This window comes from the organism of the source record quoted next, unplaced genomic scaffold (assembly GCF_019419815.1).
Source record: "Pyrus x bretschneideri cultivar Hongxiangsu unplaced genomic scaffold, Pyrus_bretschneideri_v1 Contig109, whole genome shotgun sequence".
NCBI classification, from domain to species: Eukaryota; Viridiplantae; Streptophyta; class Magnoliopsida; order Rosales; family Rosaceae; genus Pyrus; species Pyrus x bretschneideri.
This window is the reverse complement of record NW_025999401.1, coordinates 99036-119424: the sequence shown is the minus strand read 5'-3', so window position 1 is coordinate 119424 and position 20389 is coordinate 99036. Positions and strand designations below refer to the sequence as shown.

General features: G+C 36.0%; 2 protein-coding genes across 6 annotated transcripts; one reads left to right on the top strand and one right to left on the bottom strand.

Moving 5' to 3' along the window:
• The first annotated feature begins 246 nt into the window (after positions 1-246).
• LOC125471486 (disease resistance protein RPP8-like) lies at positions 247-11334 on the top strand. 5 transcript variants are annotated; one of them, XM_048571923.1, is made up of 5 exons: positions 247-645; positions 1201-1247; positions 2549-3594; positions 9003-10952; positions 11052-11334. In XM_048571923.1, the coding sequence occupies exons 2-4, from the start codon at positions 1207-1209 to the stop codon at positions 10931-10933; spliced, it is 3018 nt and encodes a 1005-aa protein (XP_048427880.1). In that variant the 5' UTR covers positions 247-645; positions 1201-1206; the 3' UTR covers positions 10934-10952; positions 11052-11334. The 5 variants fall into 5 exon arrangements, with proteins under 5 accessions (XP_048427880.1, XP_048427892.1, XP_048427889.1 ...); XM_048571935.1 differs by having other exon boundaries at positions 2542-3594; XM_048571932.1 differs by lacking the exon at positions 1201-1247.
• A 1309-nt stretch (positions 11335-12643) lies between these two features.
• Positions 12644-16044, bottom strand: LOC125471511. Its single transcript, XM_048571972.1, has 3 exons — positions 15585-16044; positions 15200-15476; positions 12644-13626 (listed from the first exon to the last, which is right to left on the bottom strand). Exons 1-3 carry the CDS (start codon positions 15752-15754, stop codon positions 13345-13347), a joined length of 729 nt encoding a protein of 242 aa, XP_048427929.1. The 5' UTR covers positions 15755-16044; the 3' UTR covers positions 12644-13344.
• Between the last annotated feature and the right edge of the window lie 4345 nt (positions 16045-20389).

Sequence of the window (20389 nt, the reverse complement as noted above, 5' to 3'; positions counted from 1 at the left end):
AGAATAGGCCTTTGCAGCTTTGATCTTTACCAAAAGCGCCTTTACAGCTTTCATCTTTGCCAAAAGTAACAGCTTTTTCTTTTTTTTGTTTTAATAAAGATTCAATTGTGATGTAAAGTGTCTCTAATAATGCGATCTTCTATTCCAAAAGAAAAAAAAGGAAATATAGAAATAATGAAAAAATAGGCCTTTACAGCTTTCATCTTTACCAAATGCGCCTTTACAGCTTTCATCTTTGTCAAAAGTATGGATGTCATGATCCATCTTTACAAAATATCTTAACTTTTTCTTCTTTTTGTTTTAATAAAAATTTGATTGGAAATTTTGCGCGTACACCACTCGGACTATTATGGTTTCTGTAATTATCTTCTAAAAGAATCTCTTTTGACAACTAACAAAGACTCAAAACAGTCGAAAGGGCAACAACACCAATACATAGAAGCCGACCCAAATGAACAAAACTCGGAGACTGATCAACCAAACAACAGTCCCAAAATCACCAAGACACCTAATTCAACTCCTCAGCCAAGCGGTGGCCAAGGCAACCCATCCCTAGCGAGAACGAAGACCAGAAAATTGGTGGACCTCAAATCAAAGATTCCATACACAACTTCCTCCTAGCAAGCGTCACAACACGGACTTGGGGTAAGATTACATTGGCTACTGCTCATCCGCATGCATACTTGCATTGAAGTTATTTGTACATGCAAATTTTACCTTTGAGGCTGTCAATTGAAATGACGAAAAATGTTATTGAAAAGGCTCGTGTGCGAGGCATGTGTTGTTTGTACATAATTTCTTTCCAAAATTTATGGAGGAGGTAATTCATACTAAAGTAACGTATTGATCGTATTATTTATGAAAATTAATAAAGGTTGTAAATTCACACTAAAAATAGAGTTTGAGTGGTTAATTCGCAAAAATAAAATGGGTGGTATTCTTGTAGGTAAATTATTAACTTGCAGATTTATACACATATAGCATATAATTGTTAAGTCAGATTCTTAGGGTTAGTTTGTGCATACTTTCTTTCAGAAGTTCAAGTAGCACGGAATGTTTCATACACAACAATATTTTATATATGCTTTATTTTATAAGTGGGTTTAATATTTTATTTCTGGGTAAACATGGGTTTTACAGTAACTAAGTTCTAATGATAAGGGAGGAAAATTAATGTCTTATTTCTTTTGATGCGGTAAGAATTTTATGAAGCAATGGAGGGAAGTAGCAAATTTTAAAAGATTTAGGTAACTTCCTGTCGAATATTATAGTAATTTTCTGTAGCTTTTCGCTGAAATTTTCTTAATTTTTCATTATCAAAGAGTAGGAAAGCTTCTGGGAAAGTATGAAGCAACCCAAAAATAGTATTCATGAAGTTAATGCAGAACCAATTGTGCAATGCATTTTTTGATCTCTCTTTGCTACAAAATGATGGATTCTCAATTATTTTTTTTCCGTTAATGGGGAATTATCAAGTCTATATCTTCATTATTTGAAAGGGAGAAGAAACAACAAACAAACCATCTCATTATTCGAAGAAACAAATAAGATCTTTGGTTGACTTCATGCATTTGCTTTTATGATGTAAATAGTGTAGGGTGTATCTAAAAAATTTAAGGTGTATGTTGAGAGTGTGAAGTGTGAAGGTATTATGAAAAAATATGTGCGGTGTATGAAAATAAATTCGAATTAAAAAAATTAAATATGAAACGTATTCAACAATATGTGGGGTTCTAATCTAACAAGTCTTTCTTTTATTATTTAAATTGAGAAAATAAGCACTAATATTCAAGATTTATTGCAATCCTTAATCAAATTAATGAGGTTTTTTAGACAAAATAGTCTCTGAAATTTGCATAATTCCTCACTTTGGTCCCTAAGATTTGAATTTGATAGAATTGGAACTTGAGTTTGTCCACAATCAATCATTTTGGTCATTCCATGAAAAATCTCCATAAAATAATAATAATAAAATGAAAAATTTGTCAAATCATTTTGGCCTATTGTTTATTGAATTAGGGTAATTTTGTCATTTTGATCCTTATTTAACATAATTTTTCACTGAATGACCAAAATGATTGATGGTGGACAATCTGAAGGACCACTTTCATTGATTCAAATCTCAGGGACCAAAGTAAGAAGTTATGCAAATCTCAGAGACTATTTTAACTAAAAAGCCAATTAATGATGTCATTCAATTTCAAAAAATAAAATAAAAGTTCTTGTATTTGAAATTAATATGCAATGAATTTATAACTAAAAGTTCTTGTGTGGATCCTAATCACTAGATTTTCTTCAAGTAAACAAATTATGTCAGGTTTTACGTTGAGAAAATTAAATTTGAGGAGCTAAAATCATAATTTCATAATAAATTATAGAAAATGATGAATAGTTGACCGTTAATTGTACAAATCCAATTGAATAAAGAGCATGTGAATGAGGAGGAAAACAGAAGAGACTTCTCCAGTTAACCAGTTTAAACTATAAGAGCAACAAAAGTTGAAAAAGAAAGCTAGTTTAATTATTTTTTCTTTTTGGCAGAAGCTAGAAATATGGCTGAGGCGGTAGTTTCAATGGTAATCGAAGGGCTCAAAGGCAATCTCGTTGAGGAGGTGAAGTTCTTGAGCGGAGTTGGCGATCAAATTAAGCATGCACAAATTGAGCTACTTTTGATGCAGGGCTTTCTGAAAGATGCAGATGCAAAACAAGAAGACAATGAAGTAGTATGCATTTGGGTTCAAATTATAAGAGATGCTGCTTATGATTTGGAGGATGTCATTGAATCTTTTGCTTTGAAAGTGGCTCTCAGAAGGGGAGGAAGCATGAAGCTTGTTCTGAAAAGGCTTGCTTGCATCTGTAACGAAGTCTATAATCGTCACAAGTTCGGTTCAGAAATTGAGAGCATTACGACCAAACTTTCCAAATTGAGGTCGAGTTTGCAAGGTTATAACATCAAGCAAATAACGGGCACACAATATGGAGGTGCCACTTCTTTTGAGAGGCAAAAGGTTCAAAGGGAAACTTATCCTCATGTTATTGAACGTGATGTTGTCGGGTTAGAGAAGGACATTGAGATACTAGTCACGCAATTGGTGAAAAAAGAAAAATGCCCCCAAGTTGTATCCATTTGGGGGATGGGCGGTTCAGGAAAGACCACTCTTGCAAAACAAGTTTATGGTCACAATGAAGATGTTAAGCGTCACTTCGATTGTTTTGCTTGGGTGTGTGTGTCACAACAATTTCAAGAAAAAGAGGTTTTGGAAGATATTTTGAACCAGCTTATTCGCGACATCAAAGATAAAACTAAAGAAATGAACAAGAATCAAATAGTAGAGAAGCTTTGTAGCATCCAAAAAGAAAAGAAATGTTTGGTGGTTCTTGATGACGTTTGGACTCGTAATGCGTGGAACTCTTTAAAACCTGGATTTTCAAGAGGTGCGGAAACAAAGAGTTGTATATTGCTCACCACTCGGAAGAAGGACGTTGCTAAAATTGCTGGAGAAAATGGTTTTGTTCATGCATCTCGTGCACTAGATGATAAGGAAAGCTGGGAATTGTTTAAGAAGATAGCAATTTCTGGGAGAGATCAAACAAGTATGTTTCTCACTTCTCAGTCAACTCTGTTATTATTAATTGTTTTTTTTTTTTTGGTTTATTTGTTAAGCCTAAAAAAATAGAGATTACTGTTTTTCACTTATAATGAGTTTGATATAGTACACACATCATTGTCCCTATGTGTCATGCACAGGACCCAAGTTGCTGGAAAATTCTGAATCCCTAATGCAACCCAAAAGTAAAAAATAAATAGAAAAAAAAAAAAAACTGAAACGGACTAAAAAATAAATTCTTCTTATAAAAAGAAACTCAAGAACTCTTTACATGGCTACAAAGAAAATTAATTTAAACTTCTAACCTCACTTCTAATTCAATCTCATCCCGTCTACCCTCTTGACTGTCTAATTCCAAAACTTGCATAATAGAGGGGTGAACTTCAACAACTCAGTAGGGACATAACTTTGCCACATTAAATTGACTAAATTAAATTAAGTGTCATGGAATAATTTAATCAAATATATGTCCCTCATCAAAACCAATGCATGAATGCAATGCAAACTGTTCGTCTATTTCCATTAATTCATATAATAACGCATGCGGACCTGAACGCCCAATACTTGGTATTTTACCACTACAGTGGTGGTTAGAATGTTCCTTCATACAAACTTACTCACATAACACAGTCATCCTAATTTCTCTTTTTGTTAGTCATCTTATTAACTCTTTGTCATCAATCTCAATTTACCCGATAAAATCATGTGTACATCGGGTTGACCTAAACTCAACTTTACAAAGACATGTCATTTCATCTTTCACATATATCAGAATGCTTTTTAACAATTCCACAACGAACAACAATAACATTTCAATAAACCAAAGATGCACAATATTAACATTCAACCACATTGATTACCCAATAAGGTCAAATATCACTTCATGAAATTTAATAAAGCCAATCTCCATAAATGTCTATTGTATTTTCCCTACCTGAAGTCCAAATCAAAGCTTATGCCACCGTTATGTCACAGTGCACCGTTGCTTAGTTTTTTCTCCAATAAATTTGAAATTCCTAGTTCCATAAAACTAAAAGAAATAAATACGTAACTATATAATCCCTATACAGCAACCAGGAACTTAGTCCTCTATTTCAAAACTCTGGGATTCCTGTGTTACCATTTAACGTCCTTTAACATAATTAGGACCTGTAAACTGTATAAATTCACTTAGGTCCCCAAATAAATCTCACATTTCTACACGCTGCCTTGCTGGACAAATAGCAAGTTTCTGTGCAATTGAATTTCAGAAATCAACCCCAAAATTTTGGGTAATTACAGCTCTACCCTCAAATATCTGAAAATTAAAAAATTGCTCCAGAACTTCAATAAATCTTACAATAAGGACCTAGTAAGCCTTACAGTAAGGTCCTAGCTGCAGGAACTGTACAACAGGGGTAAAATTCCATATTCATTCTTCCATTTTCATAATCACCATTATAGTCCAAGTTCTACTTCCGTTTTGTCAATCATACTACATAATTCAATCCATCTCACCAAATTTTCACCAAAATGAGATTCAACAACAAAACAATTCTAGATATTTAAATCAAGCCTAATAGGATCAACTGAACATAAACACTTTAAATCGAACATTAAAGTTTATTTAGTGATAAATCCCCTATATGGCAACATTTCGAAATCTGTAGCAAACTCAGAAATTCCTACCTTAGATTGTAAATTGTAATACTCTTATCCAGAAATCCGTAAGCGAAAACGAAATCAAATTTGGTGAAGTACATAAAAGATTATAATAGAAAATTTGATTTTAGTGTTTCAGTGAAAAAAATAACCTTATCTGTATGGAATTATTATTGTCACTCTAAAACTTTGCTTCGCTTCGACAAAGAAGAAAAACAATCAGGTTTTATAATTTAGATCAAGTGTACCGCACTGCTTCAAAATCAGGTCTTATAATTTAGATCAAGTGTACCGCACTGCTTCAACTCTCTTTACTACTCGGTCCAAAGACAGCCTGTCAGGTGTCCAACTGAATAAAACTGGATCTCTCTTACTTTGTCTTCTCTTTTGGGAGAGAATCCTCTCCAGACCCAATCCCTTCGGATCCTCCTCCTTCGTCTATTTTTCTTCTTCTTCCTCACCTCCTGCAATTCTTCTTCTTCTTCAATAATCCTTATTCTTCAATTATGAGTCTTCTTCTCACTTTTTTTATTTGTTTATCGCAAAACTTCAAAACCACAAGTTGGCGACGACTATTACGTTGCCGATAACTAGCTCTGGGAAGGCCATAACGTTGACTTCGGGGAAGCACGATGCCTTTAAAGAAGAAGGATCCGGTGGAATTGGGTTCTAAAAAAATAATTCAAAAATGCCATGAACTTGTAATTCGTCCACTTTCATCTCCTCACTTAAAAATTAATCTTTTAACCTAAAAAAAACTTACTTATTTTCTCACCTATTTCAAATTTAAAGCCCAACGGTGGTGGAAATGTGATAAGTCCTTACATAACGGCGTGAGTTCAAACTCCGTCGGTAACTAATCTAACAAAATCTACCGTTTAACAAAAATAAAAAAATAAAAAAAATTTAATGCCGACCACAAATGGTCAAATTCGAAGAAACTTTCAAATAAAATTTCGGGGTCTCACAATTGGATACACTGATTGGCCTGGACAAATTTTAGGGATTGGCTTGAAAAATATTGATGAGAGGTAAGGTCATTGTCCCAAATCGCTAAGAAAATTGTTGAATGTCTAGGTATTAGTTTGAGACATACTCTAGTTTAAATCGTCCAAGATGGGTGTTAGTATTGGTGCGCAGCGCCTGTTTAGGTTTAGCTAAGTAGCTAAATATTATGGGAGTTTTAACGAAAAGTCTACGGTACTGTTCACTTTAACGAAAAACCATATTTTTACACTAAAAAGTCAATCCTGGTACTATTCCTTTTACCCTTTATTTTGTCCTTATTGTTAAAACTCAAAGTTTTCAAGTCATTTTCATTAATTTTTCTAAATATTTTTACTTAATATTGTTGTTGCTACCAAAAAGTCTAAGCAATGATGTTTCTATGGGTGGAGAGGTTACTTCTAACGTTCCATGACGAATAAAAAAAATGCATGTTGTAGAATGCCCTTGTGCCGAGTCTGCCGACCCCTACACCCATAACTAAAATAAGTGACTTGTTTGAGAGCAGCAACAGAGCAGGTCGTGAGTTGCTCTCTCCCTTGTTATCAAACCAAAATTCTAATTACTTTACTTCATAAATCTTGTACACTAGATGATAAGAAAAGCTGGGAACTGTTTAAGACGATAGCAATCTCTGGAAGAGATCAAACAAATATGTTTCTCACTTCTCAGTCAACTCTATTATCATTAATTGCTTTTTATTTATTTATTATTTGTTAAGCCTAATAAAATAGAGATTACTACATTTCACTTATGCTTTCGATATAGTATGCACATAATTGTCCCTAATCATTAAATGTAAGGTGCGTTTGTGTCACACACCAAACCCGAGTCGGTGAAATATCCCGAATCCCGAATGCAAGCCAAAAGTTAAAAAAAAAATATATATATATATATATATATATTAAATAGAATAAAAAAAAAAGTTGGAACAGAGTGAAAAATAAATTCTTCATATAACTTGGAATAGATTCATCATATTTCCATTGAAAATTCATTCGAGCTCTATGAACTCGTAATCTTGTTCACTTTCATCTTATCACTATTAAAATAATTCTTGAAAAAAATTATTTAAGTTCTTACCTATTTAAAAACCAACGACGAATTGTCAAATCCAAAGAAACTCCAAAATTCTTCAAAAATAAAAAAAAACACTTTCTAAGCACTACAAAGTTTCAAAGTTTCACGGTTTGATACACTGGATTAGCTTGGATATGACTAATTGTAGGGAGTGGCTTGGAAATATTGATAAGAGGTGAGGTCATTGTTCTAATCGATCGCTAATAAAATTGATAAATGTTTAGGATATCATCCAAAAAGCGTGTCAGTGTTGGGTTGGGTACAGCGTCTGTTTAAGTTTAGCGGGAAGGGATCCCATCCGGATCCCAACGGTGGAGATCCTAGGGATCCTCATATCCTAATTGTTCATTATATACCATGCGATCAGTTTTCGTCAGATATTATTTGTGTTTAATTTTAAATAATAAAATTCAAATGATATCTGACCGAACGATGTACAATGAACGGCTAGGATATGTTTCTGTGCAATTGAATACCAGAAATTAACCCCAAAATTTTGGGTAATTACAGCTATACCCCTAAACTTCTGAAAATTATAAAATAGCTCCAAAACTTCAACCGATCTTACAATAAGGTCCTAGTAAACCTTACAATAAGGTCCTAGCTGCAGGAACTGTACAACAGGGGTAAAGTTCCACATTCATTCTTCCATTTTCATACCAAGTTCTCACCAAAATCAGATTCAACAATAAAACAATTTGAGATATTCAAATCAAACCCGCAACATGATCTCTAATTCTCAACTAAATTTCCAATAAGATCAACTCTACATAAACACTTTAAATCATATAGTGATAAATCCCCTATATGGCAACATTCGAAATCTGTAGTAAACTCAGAAATTCCTACCTTGGATTGTAAATTGTAATACTCTCCTCCAGAAATTCATAAGCGAAAACATAATTGAATTTGGTGAAGTAAATAAAAAATTATGATAGAAAATTTGATTTGGGTGTTTGATTGAAAGAAATAATATTATTTGTAAGGAACTATTATTGTCATTCTAAAACTTTTTTTTACTCTTTACAATAAATATAAAATTTATTTTTTTACACATAACAATAAATTTAGAATGTCAATAACAATTTTCTAACGCTAATGTTTATGCACCCTTTGTTTCAACAAAGAAGAAAAACAATCAGGTCATATGTTTAGGATCAGGTGCACCGCACCGCTCCAACTCTCTTTGCTACTCGGTCCCATGGCAGCCCGCCATGTGTCCAAACGAATAAAAACTGCTTCCTCTCTTGCTTTGTTTTCCCTTTTCTTTCAATCCTTACATGGATAACCATGTGTCGACACACCACCATAGCAGCTGTCACATGACATGTCAGCCACTCTTAAGCTGTCTTATGGCCTTGCAAAATTGTATTAAAATTCGCTGGGTTCCCAAAAATACTTAAGCTGTCTTAGTAAGACATTTTCTAGTTTAAAATGAAAAACATGCATGTTGTAGAAAAGCCCTTGCGCCGAGTCTGCCGACCCCTTCACCCAAAACTAAAATATAGATTGTTGTTTGAGAGCAGCAACAAAGCAGGTCTGATATTTACGTTCTACGGCAAAAAACATTCAACAACCCAAAAGGACAGTGACAAAATATATAAAATATATTAGGAATGACTAGAACATAACTGTTAACCTATTTTTCTTACATTTTTTTTTTTTCAGACTCTGAACTTTATGCTGAGAAGGAAAAACTAGGAAAGAAGATGCTTGATCATTGTGCAGGTCTACCATTAGCCATTACTGTGCTTGCGGGACTTGTAGCTAGAAAAGTCACAGTTGAGGAGTGGAAAACAGTATACGAGAACGTCGATGTGTATATACGGAGAGGAACTAATCTTGACCAAGAATACAAAGGAGATCAAGAATATGCAGGTGCATTAAGGGTGTTGGCATTGAGTTATGACGACTTACCATATCGTCTAAAACTATGTTTTCTATATTTAGGCCACTTTCCGGAGGATTACGAGATACCGGTCAAAAGATTGGCTCAGTTATGGATAGCAGAAGGTTTTATATCTTCGGGCTCCCAACGACATGGTTCAGTGGAAGTATTGGAAGATGTAGCATATGCTTGCTTAATTGAGTTGGTGGAAAGATGTATGGTTCAAGTTGGAACATTTGGTTCAACTAAGAAGATCAAAACATGTGATCTTCATGATCTTATGCGAGACTTGTGCTTGGTAAAGGCAGAAGAGGAGAACTTTCTTCACGTTGTAAATTTTACCAAGGCAGCGACAATTCCTCAAGTTCGAAGACTTGGTGTATATCTGGAGGAAAAATGGGTTGATAGATTTGCTCCCACAAGAAATGACCACCTTAGGTCTTTGTTATTCTTTGTCGACCCAGAATATGTATTCTCCAAGTGGAAGAAAAATTTCTTGCGGTCAGTAGTATGCAACTTCAAATTGCTCAGGGTTCTAAAGTTAGAAGACACAAGGGGGAGAGAAGTAGAGTTGCCGGGTAATATTGGGAATCTAGTCCACTTGAGGTTTTTAAGTCTAAGGGAAAGTGATGTAATACGGTTGCCATCATCTTTAGGTAATTTGGTATGTTTGCAAACTCTAGACTTACGTGTGTTTCGTACATGGTTGAAAATAAAAGTACCAAATGTGATTTGGAAGATGAAAGAATTGAGGCATTTATATTTACCCAGGTTTGGGTACAGAGGGAAGTTGAAGTTGGCTACTCTTGGGAATTTGCAGAGTTTAGTCAATGTTGCAGGTGCTGAATGTGATTTGACTCATCTTGCTGAATTGACCAATCTCAGAAAACTGTTGATAATAAAAGTACCAAATGTGATTTGGAAGATGAAAGAATTGAGGCATTTATATTTACCCAGGTTTGGGTACAGAGGGAAGTTGAAGTTGGCTACTCTTGGGAATTTGCAGAGTTTAGTCAATGTTGCAGGTGCTGAATGTGATTTGACTCATCTTGCTGAATTGACCAATCTCAGAAAACTGTTGATAAGAGGTGGGGTGAAAAATCTGGAGGAAATGTTGAAATCTACTGGCATCACATTTAACCATCTTCGATCTCTATCTCTAGAGGTGGATGATGATGATGAAGGTATACCAATGAATATGGTATTGAGTTGTCCTCATATATACAAACTTGAATTGAGGGGAAGAATAAGAGAACAATCATTGGAATGTCTCCAGGGTTATGAGAACCTCACTAAGATGTCGCTGTTGTTTACTGGTCTACAGTTGGAGAGTCTCAAAATACTTGAGAAGATCCCAAACTTAAGAATGCTTTGCCTTGGTCAAGACGCTTTGGAGAATGTTGTCTCAGAAGTAGTTGTCTCAGAAGAAGGTTATCCTAATCTTGAATTTCTTGAACTTTTTAATTTGAGGGGATTAAAGAGTTGGAGCATAGAGAAAGGAGGCATGCCTAGTCTCCGCAGATTGTCTATTTCCTTGTGCAGCCAATTGAGGGCAGTTCCTGAGGGGCTTGAGAATGTTACTACCCTCAAGGAATTAACAATTGATTGGATGCCTAAGAGATTCTGTAGTAGGGTTGGGGAAGGAGGAGAGGATTTCTACAAAATTCAACATGTGCCTTCTCCTCTCATTGCACATATTGAGGAGGATTGAGAAGTGGATTACGTAACTGGTAAGCATGCTGCTACTTATATTTTGTTTGCTATTTATCTGTTTCTCAGGGGTAAAATCATAATGTGTTTCTTTTATCTTTTCCGGTTGTTCCTTAAAGGAGAAAGTGAAGGGGAGTGAAGTGTGGCAAAGGTGGCGAATGCTGCTGGGAGGGAAAGGCCAATCTCGCAAAATTAGGTGAAGATTATGTTGTTAATAATTGAAGGCAGTTGGCGTATCCATGTGTTATATCATATGATTTGCTTAATTTCTCTTTGTTTAATACTTAGAAAACTGTAAGCCATGGTCATCTGTAATCTATGCAAAAACAGTTGTCGATAGTATGACGCCACAATAGTTGCTAATAACATGTGCAATCGACTGCAAGAATAGGTTTTCGATAATCGTTTTGTAATCTATGAAAAAAATCATCAAGGTTGTCGCAGGATGACCTACCATTTCATCAATTCACAAAAAATTTGGACCCAAAAACATTAAGAATATGAAGAAATAAAATCCTGTTTCTATCAAGAATATTAAGAATATGAGATGGATACACATATACAAATGTTGCGATCTACATTAGCTCCGAATGCGATAGTATCAATATTGGGGGAAACATAAATAGAAAAATTCATTTTATTTTTATACTTCCACTTATCATTCTAAACTACTCATCTACAAGAAATAAAAGGACAATCATAATTATTTTATCATACCAAGCAAAAAGATTAAGCTAAAGCAACATAGCTTTCCAATCATTAAAAATAGCTTCAAAAGAACTATACCAAAACTCTGAAGATCCCGGCACCAAAGGGATACCCAAATCAAACCCAATACCACAAGTGATCCACCTCCTCCCCCCTTTCTCCCTGAAAATTACTCTCATTACTCTCCCTGTATACCACCCAAAAAAGTGGTAAAATGTAAAGTCCTTATGCAAAATGATAGACACAAGCAAGGGCGGAGCTAGGATTTTTCAAAGGGTTGGGCTAATATTATTCGAGAAAAGGGGAAAAAATTAAAACCGAAGACAACAAATTATTTGATCAAAACACCACCAATTATGGCTTGAAAAGGCTTGAAAAGGGGAGACTGTAGAAGAAAAATGGAATGATAATCAGTTTAAGGCTAATTTGCATTAGTTTAATGAGCTTTGATTGGACTCATTAAACTACTAAAACCTGGGCTAAATCTATTTAAATCTGATTTTCATAGGCTAAAAATAGAAAAAAAAACTTAAAACCATGGCTGTCAAAAACTGATTGGGCAATAACTGCCCTGTGCTACAGCCCAGGGAAGCCTAAACACAGCTCTGCCCTTGAACACAAGACAGACACCACACACACACTCTCTCTCTCTCTCCCACCTCCTACCACCACACCCCCCCCCCCCCCCTCCCAAAACACACACACAAAAATGGAACTAACTTGTAGGCCAGACAGACATGGCTCATGACATCCTGCACCATTCTTGCATGGTTTATAACTCTTCGAAAACCATGGGTACCAACATTCAATTTATAAGGTTCTACCCTGCCAAACCTAATGCAGTTGCTTCAGTTAAGTAATTATTTCAAGCTGCTCTACTTTGAGATTTCATCTGCTTTTCTAACAGCAGAAAGGATCCCTATTTGCTGAGTATTCTGGTCAATGAAATCCGTCTTTCCTTGCTTCATGGCTCAGACAACAAAATGATAGTTCAGCATTACTGTTTGTTAGGAAGCTCAAAGTCTTTATTACGCTAATGCAATATAATCGAGTTAACAAAGATATGATTCCAGATGGACCTGATTCCAATATTAAGATATACAAAACACAATACAAAGAGATGGCACAACTAGAAGTCTCTTACTAATTGTTTGCAAAGTATTTAACATATTTTCAGCTCTCCTCAAATCCCATTTTTGATGGAAATCAAATCCAAAGCTATACTTTGTTTGAGTGACAAGTCATATGCAAATGTTACTATGCTCTGAGATTGCTTCATAGCAGCAGATTAGACTAATATGAAGATTGCAAATAATCATTTCAAAAACAAAAAGGCAGAGCCTGAGAGATTACCTGCCCATGATAGACAAACGAGCCATATGCCAATGCAAAAACAGCCACAACAACAGTCCCCAAAATCGAAAGCTGCCAGAAACGCCTCACCAATCCTTTCCAACAATAATGCCTCAACAAGTAACCAAAAAAACTGGTGCCATGACCGCAAACAAATGCTAACAAGCCCATCCATCAAGTTCCTCCCTCCCTCCCTCCAAACACGAAAACGAAATCAATAAAATCCCAAGCAAAAATCCATTGTACTGGAAATGCAAATGGTCCACAATCCCACAAAGACTAGTAAAACTAGCCAGTGAGAGCAGAGTTGAGGGCACAATACACATCAACTCCAATCTGGGCTTCAGCTTTCTAAAAGTCAGTCGACGCTGAGTTGAGCTTGTGGGTGAACTCTGCAAGCCCCTTTTGGACAAGACTTGCATCGGCATGATCAAGAGGGACAGACTCTACAGAAATTATTTCTGCAATAGAGTTGGCGTGGATGAATGCAAAACCACCGCTGAAGAAATGTTCTGTGACGTCAGTTCCTTCATGTACCGACATGACCCCGGGTTTCAACTCGGCAATTGTTGCTACATGTCCAAGAAGAACACCCATATGCCCAGTGCTTGCTGGGATTATTACCATGTCCACCTGTTAAGATATGAATCGTAAAAAGCAAAACTTATGGGGTACAAATATCATCTCAGTATTTATGTTTTGGAATCTGCAGATATATAATGAAATGCAAACAAAACTTATGATCCTTGCCGTCACATCTTTGGGTTATTGATCACACAATCAACAGATATAGTTAACGCTAAAAAGTTTCTGTCTCAACATAGTCATTATGTTTGGCAACTGACATGGTGACCCTCACCCACTAAAAAAAAGTTGACTGTTACATTATTGAATTCTGTCAAAACAAGGGGCATATGTCGCTCGTCGTTCTTCAACAAACACTAGTATTTTTGTCGGGCAAAACCTTAGTTTTGGCACTAAAAAAAGGTAACAAGCACATTTTCAGAAATATGGTTTTGAAAGATATTAATCAGAACATGGACCATGGACCATGGACATGAATTTAACCACTCTCTACCACTCGACAGTTTGGGAAGAGACTTTGGGTCATAAGTCATAACATTGAATGAAGGAAAGACTTGAATTTTAATTTTTACTTTCTCTACAGGTGGAACTCAACTTCATGAAAGACAAAATTAAAATTAGTCATGCAGTGCAAGTAATCATTGTTTTTAGTTCCAATCCGTCAGAAGCAAGTTCTGCTAAAAGTTTCAGTTCTGTCTATCAATGTCAGAAATGCAGTGACAAAAGGATAGTAAAGAAGGTTCTAAATGATTGTCTAAGGCCAACACGAAATATGCAAGTCTTCAATGAAACTAAGGAGGACAACACAAATATTATAAAAGGAAGAGCATATTGATCTCAAAATACATCACCAAAACTTTTCTCATTTATGAAAAAGATTCATGTGGTTTTACAGGGAAAAATCCAAAGTTAGCTCCAAATGGGACAAATAAAACTAAGACACGTATAATATTTCAAGATTTACCTAACTTGCTTATGCACATGAGCAATGCATTACACAAATCATAGAGGTAGAAAACTAACAATTCAACTGCCAACGGGACCAGCTATGTTACTCAAGTCTGATTTCCATACCCATTTACCAATCAAAAGGACTAAAAGGAGTCACAGAGCTTGATGAAGGAGAGGAAATGGAATTAACACTGCACGTTTTCCATCACTAGTTGGAATTTTAGTTTTCATTACAAACAGTACTGATTTCTCATCAGATTGACAACTCTACAAACTTTTTGAAAGGAACATAATTTCCACATCCATTCACATGTGAATTTGAATTATATACTTTAACATTATACCATATGACTTATAAGAAAGAAAATGTAACACACAAAAAGCATCCTTACATACGCTAAACTGAGATGAAGTTCAGCCTACAACAATAACGAATGAAAACTAGGTGTATATTGCACCACTATAATCAGTTACAAAGTATTAACATATATTCAGCTCTCCTCAAAATCCCTTTTTTGATGGAAAACAAATCTAAAGCTATTCTTTGTTTGAGCAACAAGTCACAAGCAAATGTTAATATGCTCTGAGACTGCTTCATAGCAGCAGATTAGACTAATATGAAGATTGCAAATAACCGTTTCAAAAACAAAAAGACAGCCTAAGAGATTACCTGCCCATGATACACAAACGGCCCATATGCTAATGTATAAACAGCCACAACAACAGTCCCCAAAACCGAAAGCCGCCAGAAACCCTTCACCAATCCTTTCCAACAATAATGCCTCAACAAGTAAACAAAATAAACAGGCCGCGACCGCAAACAAATGCTTAGCACAACAACACAGCAAAAACAAGCCCACCCATCAAGTCCCTCCCTTCCTCCAAACACGAAAGCGAAATCAACAAAATCCCAAGCAAAAACCCATTGTACTGGATATGCAAACGATCTACAATAACAAGAATTGGCGACCAAACCACCAGAACTCAGATAATCTTTCCCTTCATCGAATCCGAATTCCTACTCAATTGATAAACCCCATACAAAAAGCACATACCCGATAAGATACCCGAGATTCTTTGGAAGTAGAGAACTGTGTTTGCGCTGGAGTTCAAGCCCTTTTGGAGGTGACTGATTTGTCGGTCGATGAGATTGGCGAAAACAGAAAGGAAGAGCTCGATGTAGGTGAAGAATGGCGGGCAGTCGAGGGTCTGTCCAAATGCTCATCTCGTCGGAGTACCAATGGGAAAGAGGCAGAGGTGGGTTGTAGCTAGCCAGTGGCGGTGGACCTCATAGTCTGTGCTTTTGTAGGCTAGGATTAGAAGCAGCTTTACGCAGGCGGCGATGGCGAATAACCCCCGTAGCTCTGTGATGAGGTTGCAGGGTTTCGGAGGGTTTGGGAGTTTCGAGGCGGTTTGAGCTTCCATGGAGTTGAAGATTCAGAGAGCAGCGAGGAATTCACCATTCTTGTAGTGAGACTAATTTTGCTCCACGAACATTGTTGGGAGAGCAATATTTTGACATATATGCCCTTGTTGACCGAATCCTCTTAGTAAATCATTTACTTTGTGAAAAAATTTCATGATCTTGGATTCAACTTTGATGTTTGTTTTGGTTATGGATAATCTTATCGATATTGTCCTCGAATATGAGTTAATTGAATCATGTTTCTTGTATATATGCGACCGAATTCAATTAAACACGTGATTACGTACGATTGTAGGAAAGTTAGTTACTTGTATGAATGCGATACTACGCACACTAACTTTATACCTAAATCACATCTCTAGCAACAACTTTAGGTCTATCCGACCTAATTAAGAGCATTGGTCCGCTCCTTGTTGTATGAATGGTACTACATCACCATATAAAAGACCTTATATTATCCTCATTTTGGAAGAACGTCGTTGAGTCTTAAGGATATTCGAGAAGACAATGGTCATGCATGAAACTAGCGATGAAAATAGAGTGAACTATTTTTGCACCACCTCTAAAATACAAAGCTCGAAGTTATATTTTGGGGCCAATGGACTGCCTCCTAAACTGGGAACACGCTATACGTGGTCGGCCTGCAGCCGAGTGATTCAAACAGTTTACTTGCCTTGGCACTACCGTTTGGGACATTTAGATCAAACAATGATGTCATGCCACATCTCCTTACCCGAAGTAAGGATATTATGCCTAAAATCACATTTTGCCAAGCCTACTCATTTGGGAAATTTGATTTCTATATCATCCTATACAAAAATACAAAATGACCCTCTTTTCACAGCGGATTTAAGGGAATATATGTATACTAATCTAACCAAAATGCAGACCATATAAATACTTATAATTTTGGTTGATGAATCGACAAACTGGTCACATGTTTGTCCACACACATTGCTGCTAAACCTTCTGGCCGATTTTAAGGGCTCGCCACCCTAAGTATCCTATAAAGTATGAAAAACTGGATAATGCCAGAAAATTTATGTCGAAGGTTTTCAATAAGTATTGCACATCTTTTGAGTTTATAATTAAACATCAAATTCTCATGTTCACCCCAAAACAGCCTCGCATGGTGATCATAAACCGCAATTTAAATGATCGCCAAACCTTGATGAACGCACCAAGATTTCGATTTCTCCTTAGGGCTATACAATTTTGTACGCAGCTATGTTGGTCCACCTTGAGGCCTATTGACACCTAACCATTTTCAACGTTACAGTAGGTTACTGGGTATAAACCTAATGTTTCGTACTTACGCATTTGGGTATGCATTCCAAGTGCTAAGTTGCTATGTCGCAACGTATCAATATGAGTCCTCACAAAAGGTTGTGAATCATTGTCGATTACAAGTCTCCTTCACACTAGCTCTCTTAGAGCATGTGCAAGTGATCTCTTTACCGCTATTTTGCAGATTGTTACTTAAATGAGATAGTTTTCCCGCCGTTTGGGAGAGATATGAATGTCAACGTTCCTATAGAATGACGCGAATTTGCATGGACGTTGCCTACTATGTCTCATCTCAATCCTCGTACTACACAAGTGTAATAAGCAAGTGTGTTGTATTCTAGCTTTCAAAATATTGCTCCAGACGCATTCCTCTGATCTAGCTAAACTGACAAAATCATATACCAGCTGCAATCATGTATGCAAGGATAGACGTACTTAACAGACATCGAGTCAACATCCCTGAAATGTGTGCCGCCCCTAGTAGACGGTTTGGCTGCCCCTGTTGAACGGTCCGATACATCAGCGGATAACCAATCAATATGTCTTGGCCTGAAGCACAACAAATCACTTGGTTCATAAGATTCACTTCCTTAGAAAAGGAAGGTCACGACACAAAATGAATCTATACTCAACTGTTGTCTCAATCATTTCCATCTCATGAGATTAATCCGGATTACTCTCGAGACTTGAAGTTCTTAGTCCAGTTTACTAGTTTGGATGAGATAATGGAATTGGAATGAGATTATCATTGATAATATTTTCACTTGTATGGTAGCTAATGACATAAATGAAAGAGACGATATTGGTCGTGTGTTCCTTTGATTAGTAACAACGTAGAATCGATTGGACAACTGAAATTACAATTCAGGTTAAATTCCTTACAAAGTGTGTTTGGACCTTTAGTTCCTACACTGCCCAAGGTAACCCTATTGTGTTACAAGTGGGAAAAGAAGCGTAATAAGATGAATGAAATAGTGCAAAGTACTGCATGCCTTACGACGCAAGGTTTCTCTCAAACACCCTATGATTGATTGCAACATTATGAAATGTGGTTAGTATTTCTCCATGGGGATATTGATACAGAGATTTACATGTAACTTCTTGAAGAATTACATGGATTGATTAAAATAGTTCCAAACCACGAAACACCCTCTTAACTCGTTTGAGGCGTTCACTTAGGCTATCTCCAACCGAAGGGTCAAAAAGGCCAGAGGGCTGAAAATAGCCAGAAAACTGTCTCTAACCGAGGGTTAGGCTAGAGAGCTCGTGGAATCTAAGAAGGTCCCACGAAATCTGAAAAGACCAAAAGGCTGGAAGGCTAGCTAGGTTGGCTAGAAAAATCATTAATCTTGTCGGTTATAACCGACAGGAATGCTTAAGCTAAAATTCAAATGCAACGGCTAGCTGACGTCAGCTAGTCGTTGCATTTTAATTTTTTTTTTTTTTACAGTTTTATTATTTTATTTACAAAAATTTTCCTACAACTTCTATTTTTTTTTAATTCTCTTTTTTTCCTATAACTTTTATTTTACAAAATTTGTTTCATATTTTTTTTTTGAAATTCCATTTTTTCCTATAACTTCTATTTCACAAAATTTGTTTCATTTTATTTTAAATTCTATTTTTTTTCCTATAACTTCTATTTCACAAAATTTGTTTCATATTCTTTTTAAATTTTATTTGTACTTTTTAAATTTAATTTGTAGTTTTTAAATTTAATTCGTCGTTTTTAAATTTAAGTTGTTGTTGGATTTGAATTTAAGTTGTTGTAGTTTTTAAATTTAAATAATAAATTATATTTGGCCCTTTGGCCCTCGGTTGGAGACGGTTTTTTGTGACAGAGTTAAAACGAGCCCTATGGCCCTTTAGCCCTCAGTTGGAGACGGAGACAAATATGGTCATATACTGTTCATTAAAATATTAATATCTTGGAAAGCCAGAGGGCTAAAACGACCTTATGGATTGAAGCAATCTGGCGGATGTGGTATACCCGTCTAAGTGATTATTTGACCAGTTAGGGATATGAACTATGCCCTTGAGTGTTAACTATGAAGTCTTATTCTGAATTGCTAAAGTTACAATTTATAATCTCACTAGGACTCTAAAAGAGTTTGAGAAAATTGTCTCGCACCTGAAGACGAAATTTGATATGAGGGATATTGGGAAAACTCATTTATGCCTTGACCTGAAGTTGAAACATTATTCTGACAGTACGTTGGTCTACCAACCGAGCTATACCCCGAAGGTGATACCTTTGAGTATACCTATGATATTCCATAGGCTATATGCAAATGAGACCCTTGAAGAGGTTATTGAATCTGAAGTTTTATATCTGAGTTCAACTTTGCGCTTTGTTATACTTAGCTCATTACGTTAAATAGGACATCTCATTCGTTGTTGATCTATTGGTAAAGATTCAGCACCGCGCCTACACACAACCACTGAATTGGTATTAACGATGTTTTTCCGCTACCTTAAAGGTACTACGGATTTGGGCTAATCCCAATGCATCCCAAAAAGATTTGACCCCTTTAATCATCGGAATGATGCTTGCCTTATTTGTTATGTTGATGCAGGTTACTTATCAAACTCGTACAAGGCACATCCCCAAAATGGTTTTCTTTACCATTAGGGAGATCGTAATATCTTGGAGGTCCACAATATGACCTTAGTTGCAAAATCTTCGAATCAATCCAAGACTTACCCTCACTTCGCCACATATGAGACATAGTTGAGAGCTCTTGTTGAGCATATTCGAAGTACTTGTTGTTTTCATCAATCGTTGAGTCCCAACAACGATCCATGAAGACTATGTTGCATGTATCCACCCAACCAAGACACGATACATTAATGACGTCAACGCTAAGACATATTGCGTCTACATCTACATCAGCAAAGCATCAGGAGAATAAGGTCATGCAAGCCAATCTAACACAACCTTGCCAACCTCTACACGACGTCATTGCCGAAGTTAACCTTCTAAAAGCTTGTCTAAGGAATTGGTATGTCTAACTATCCATATTCAATGCTTGTAGTTCTCATTTGGAAGTTTTGTCAAACTCAGAGGGAGTATCTGGAAGTATACTCACTTGATCTTAATGTACTCTTTTTCCCCACGTTTAAGAGCATTTTTCCTACTGGGTTTTT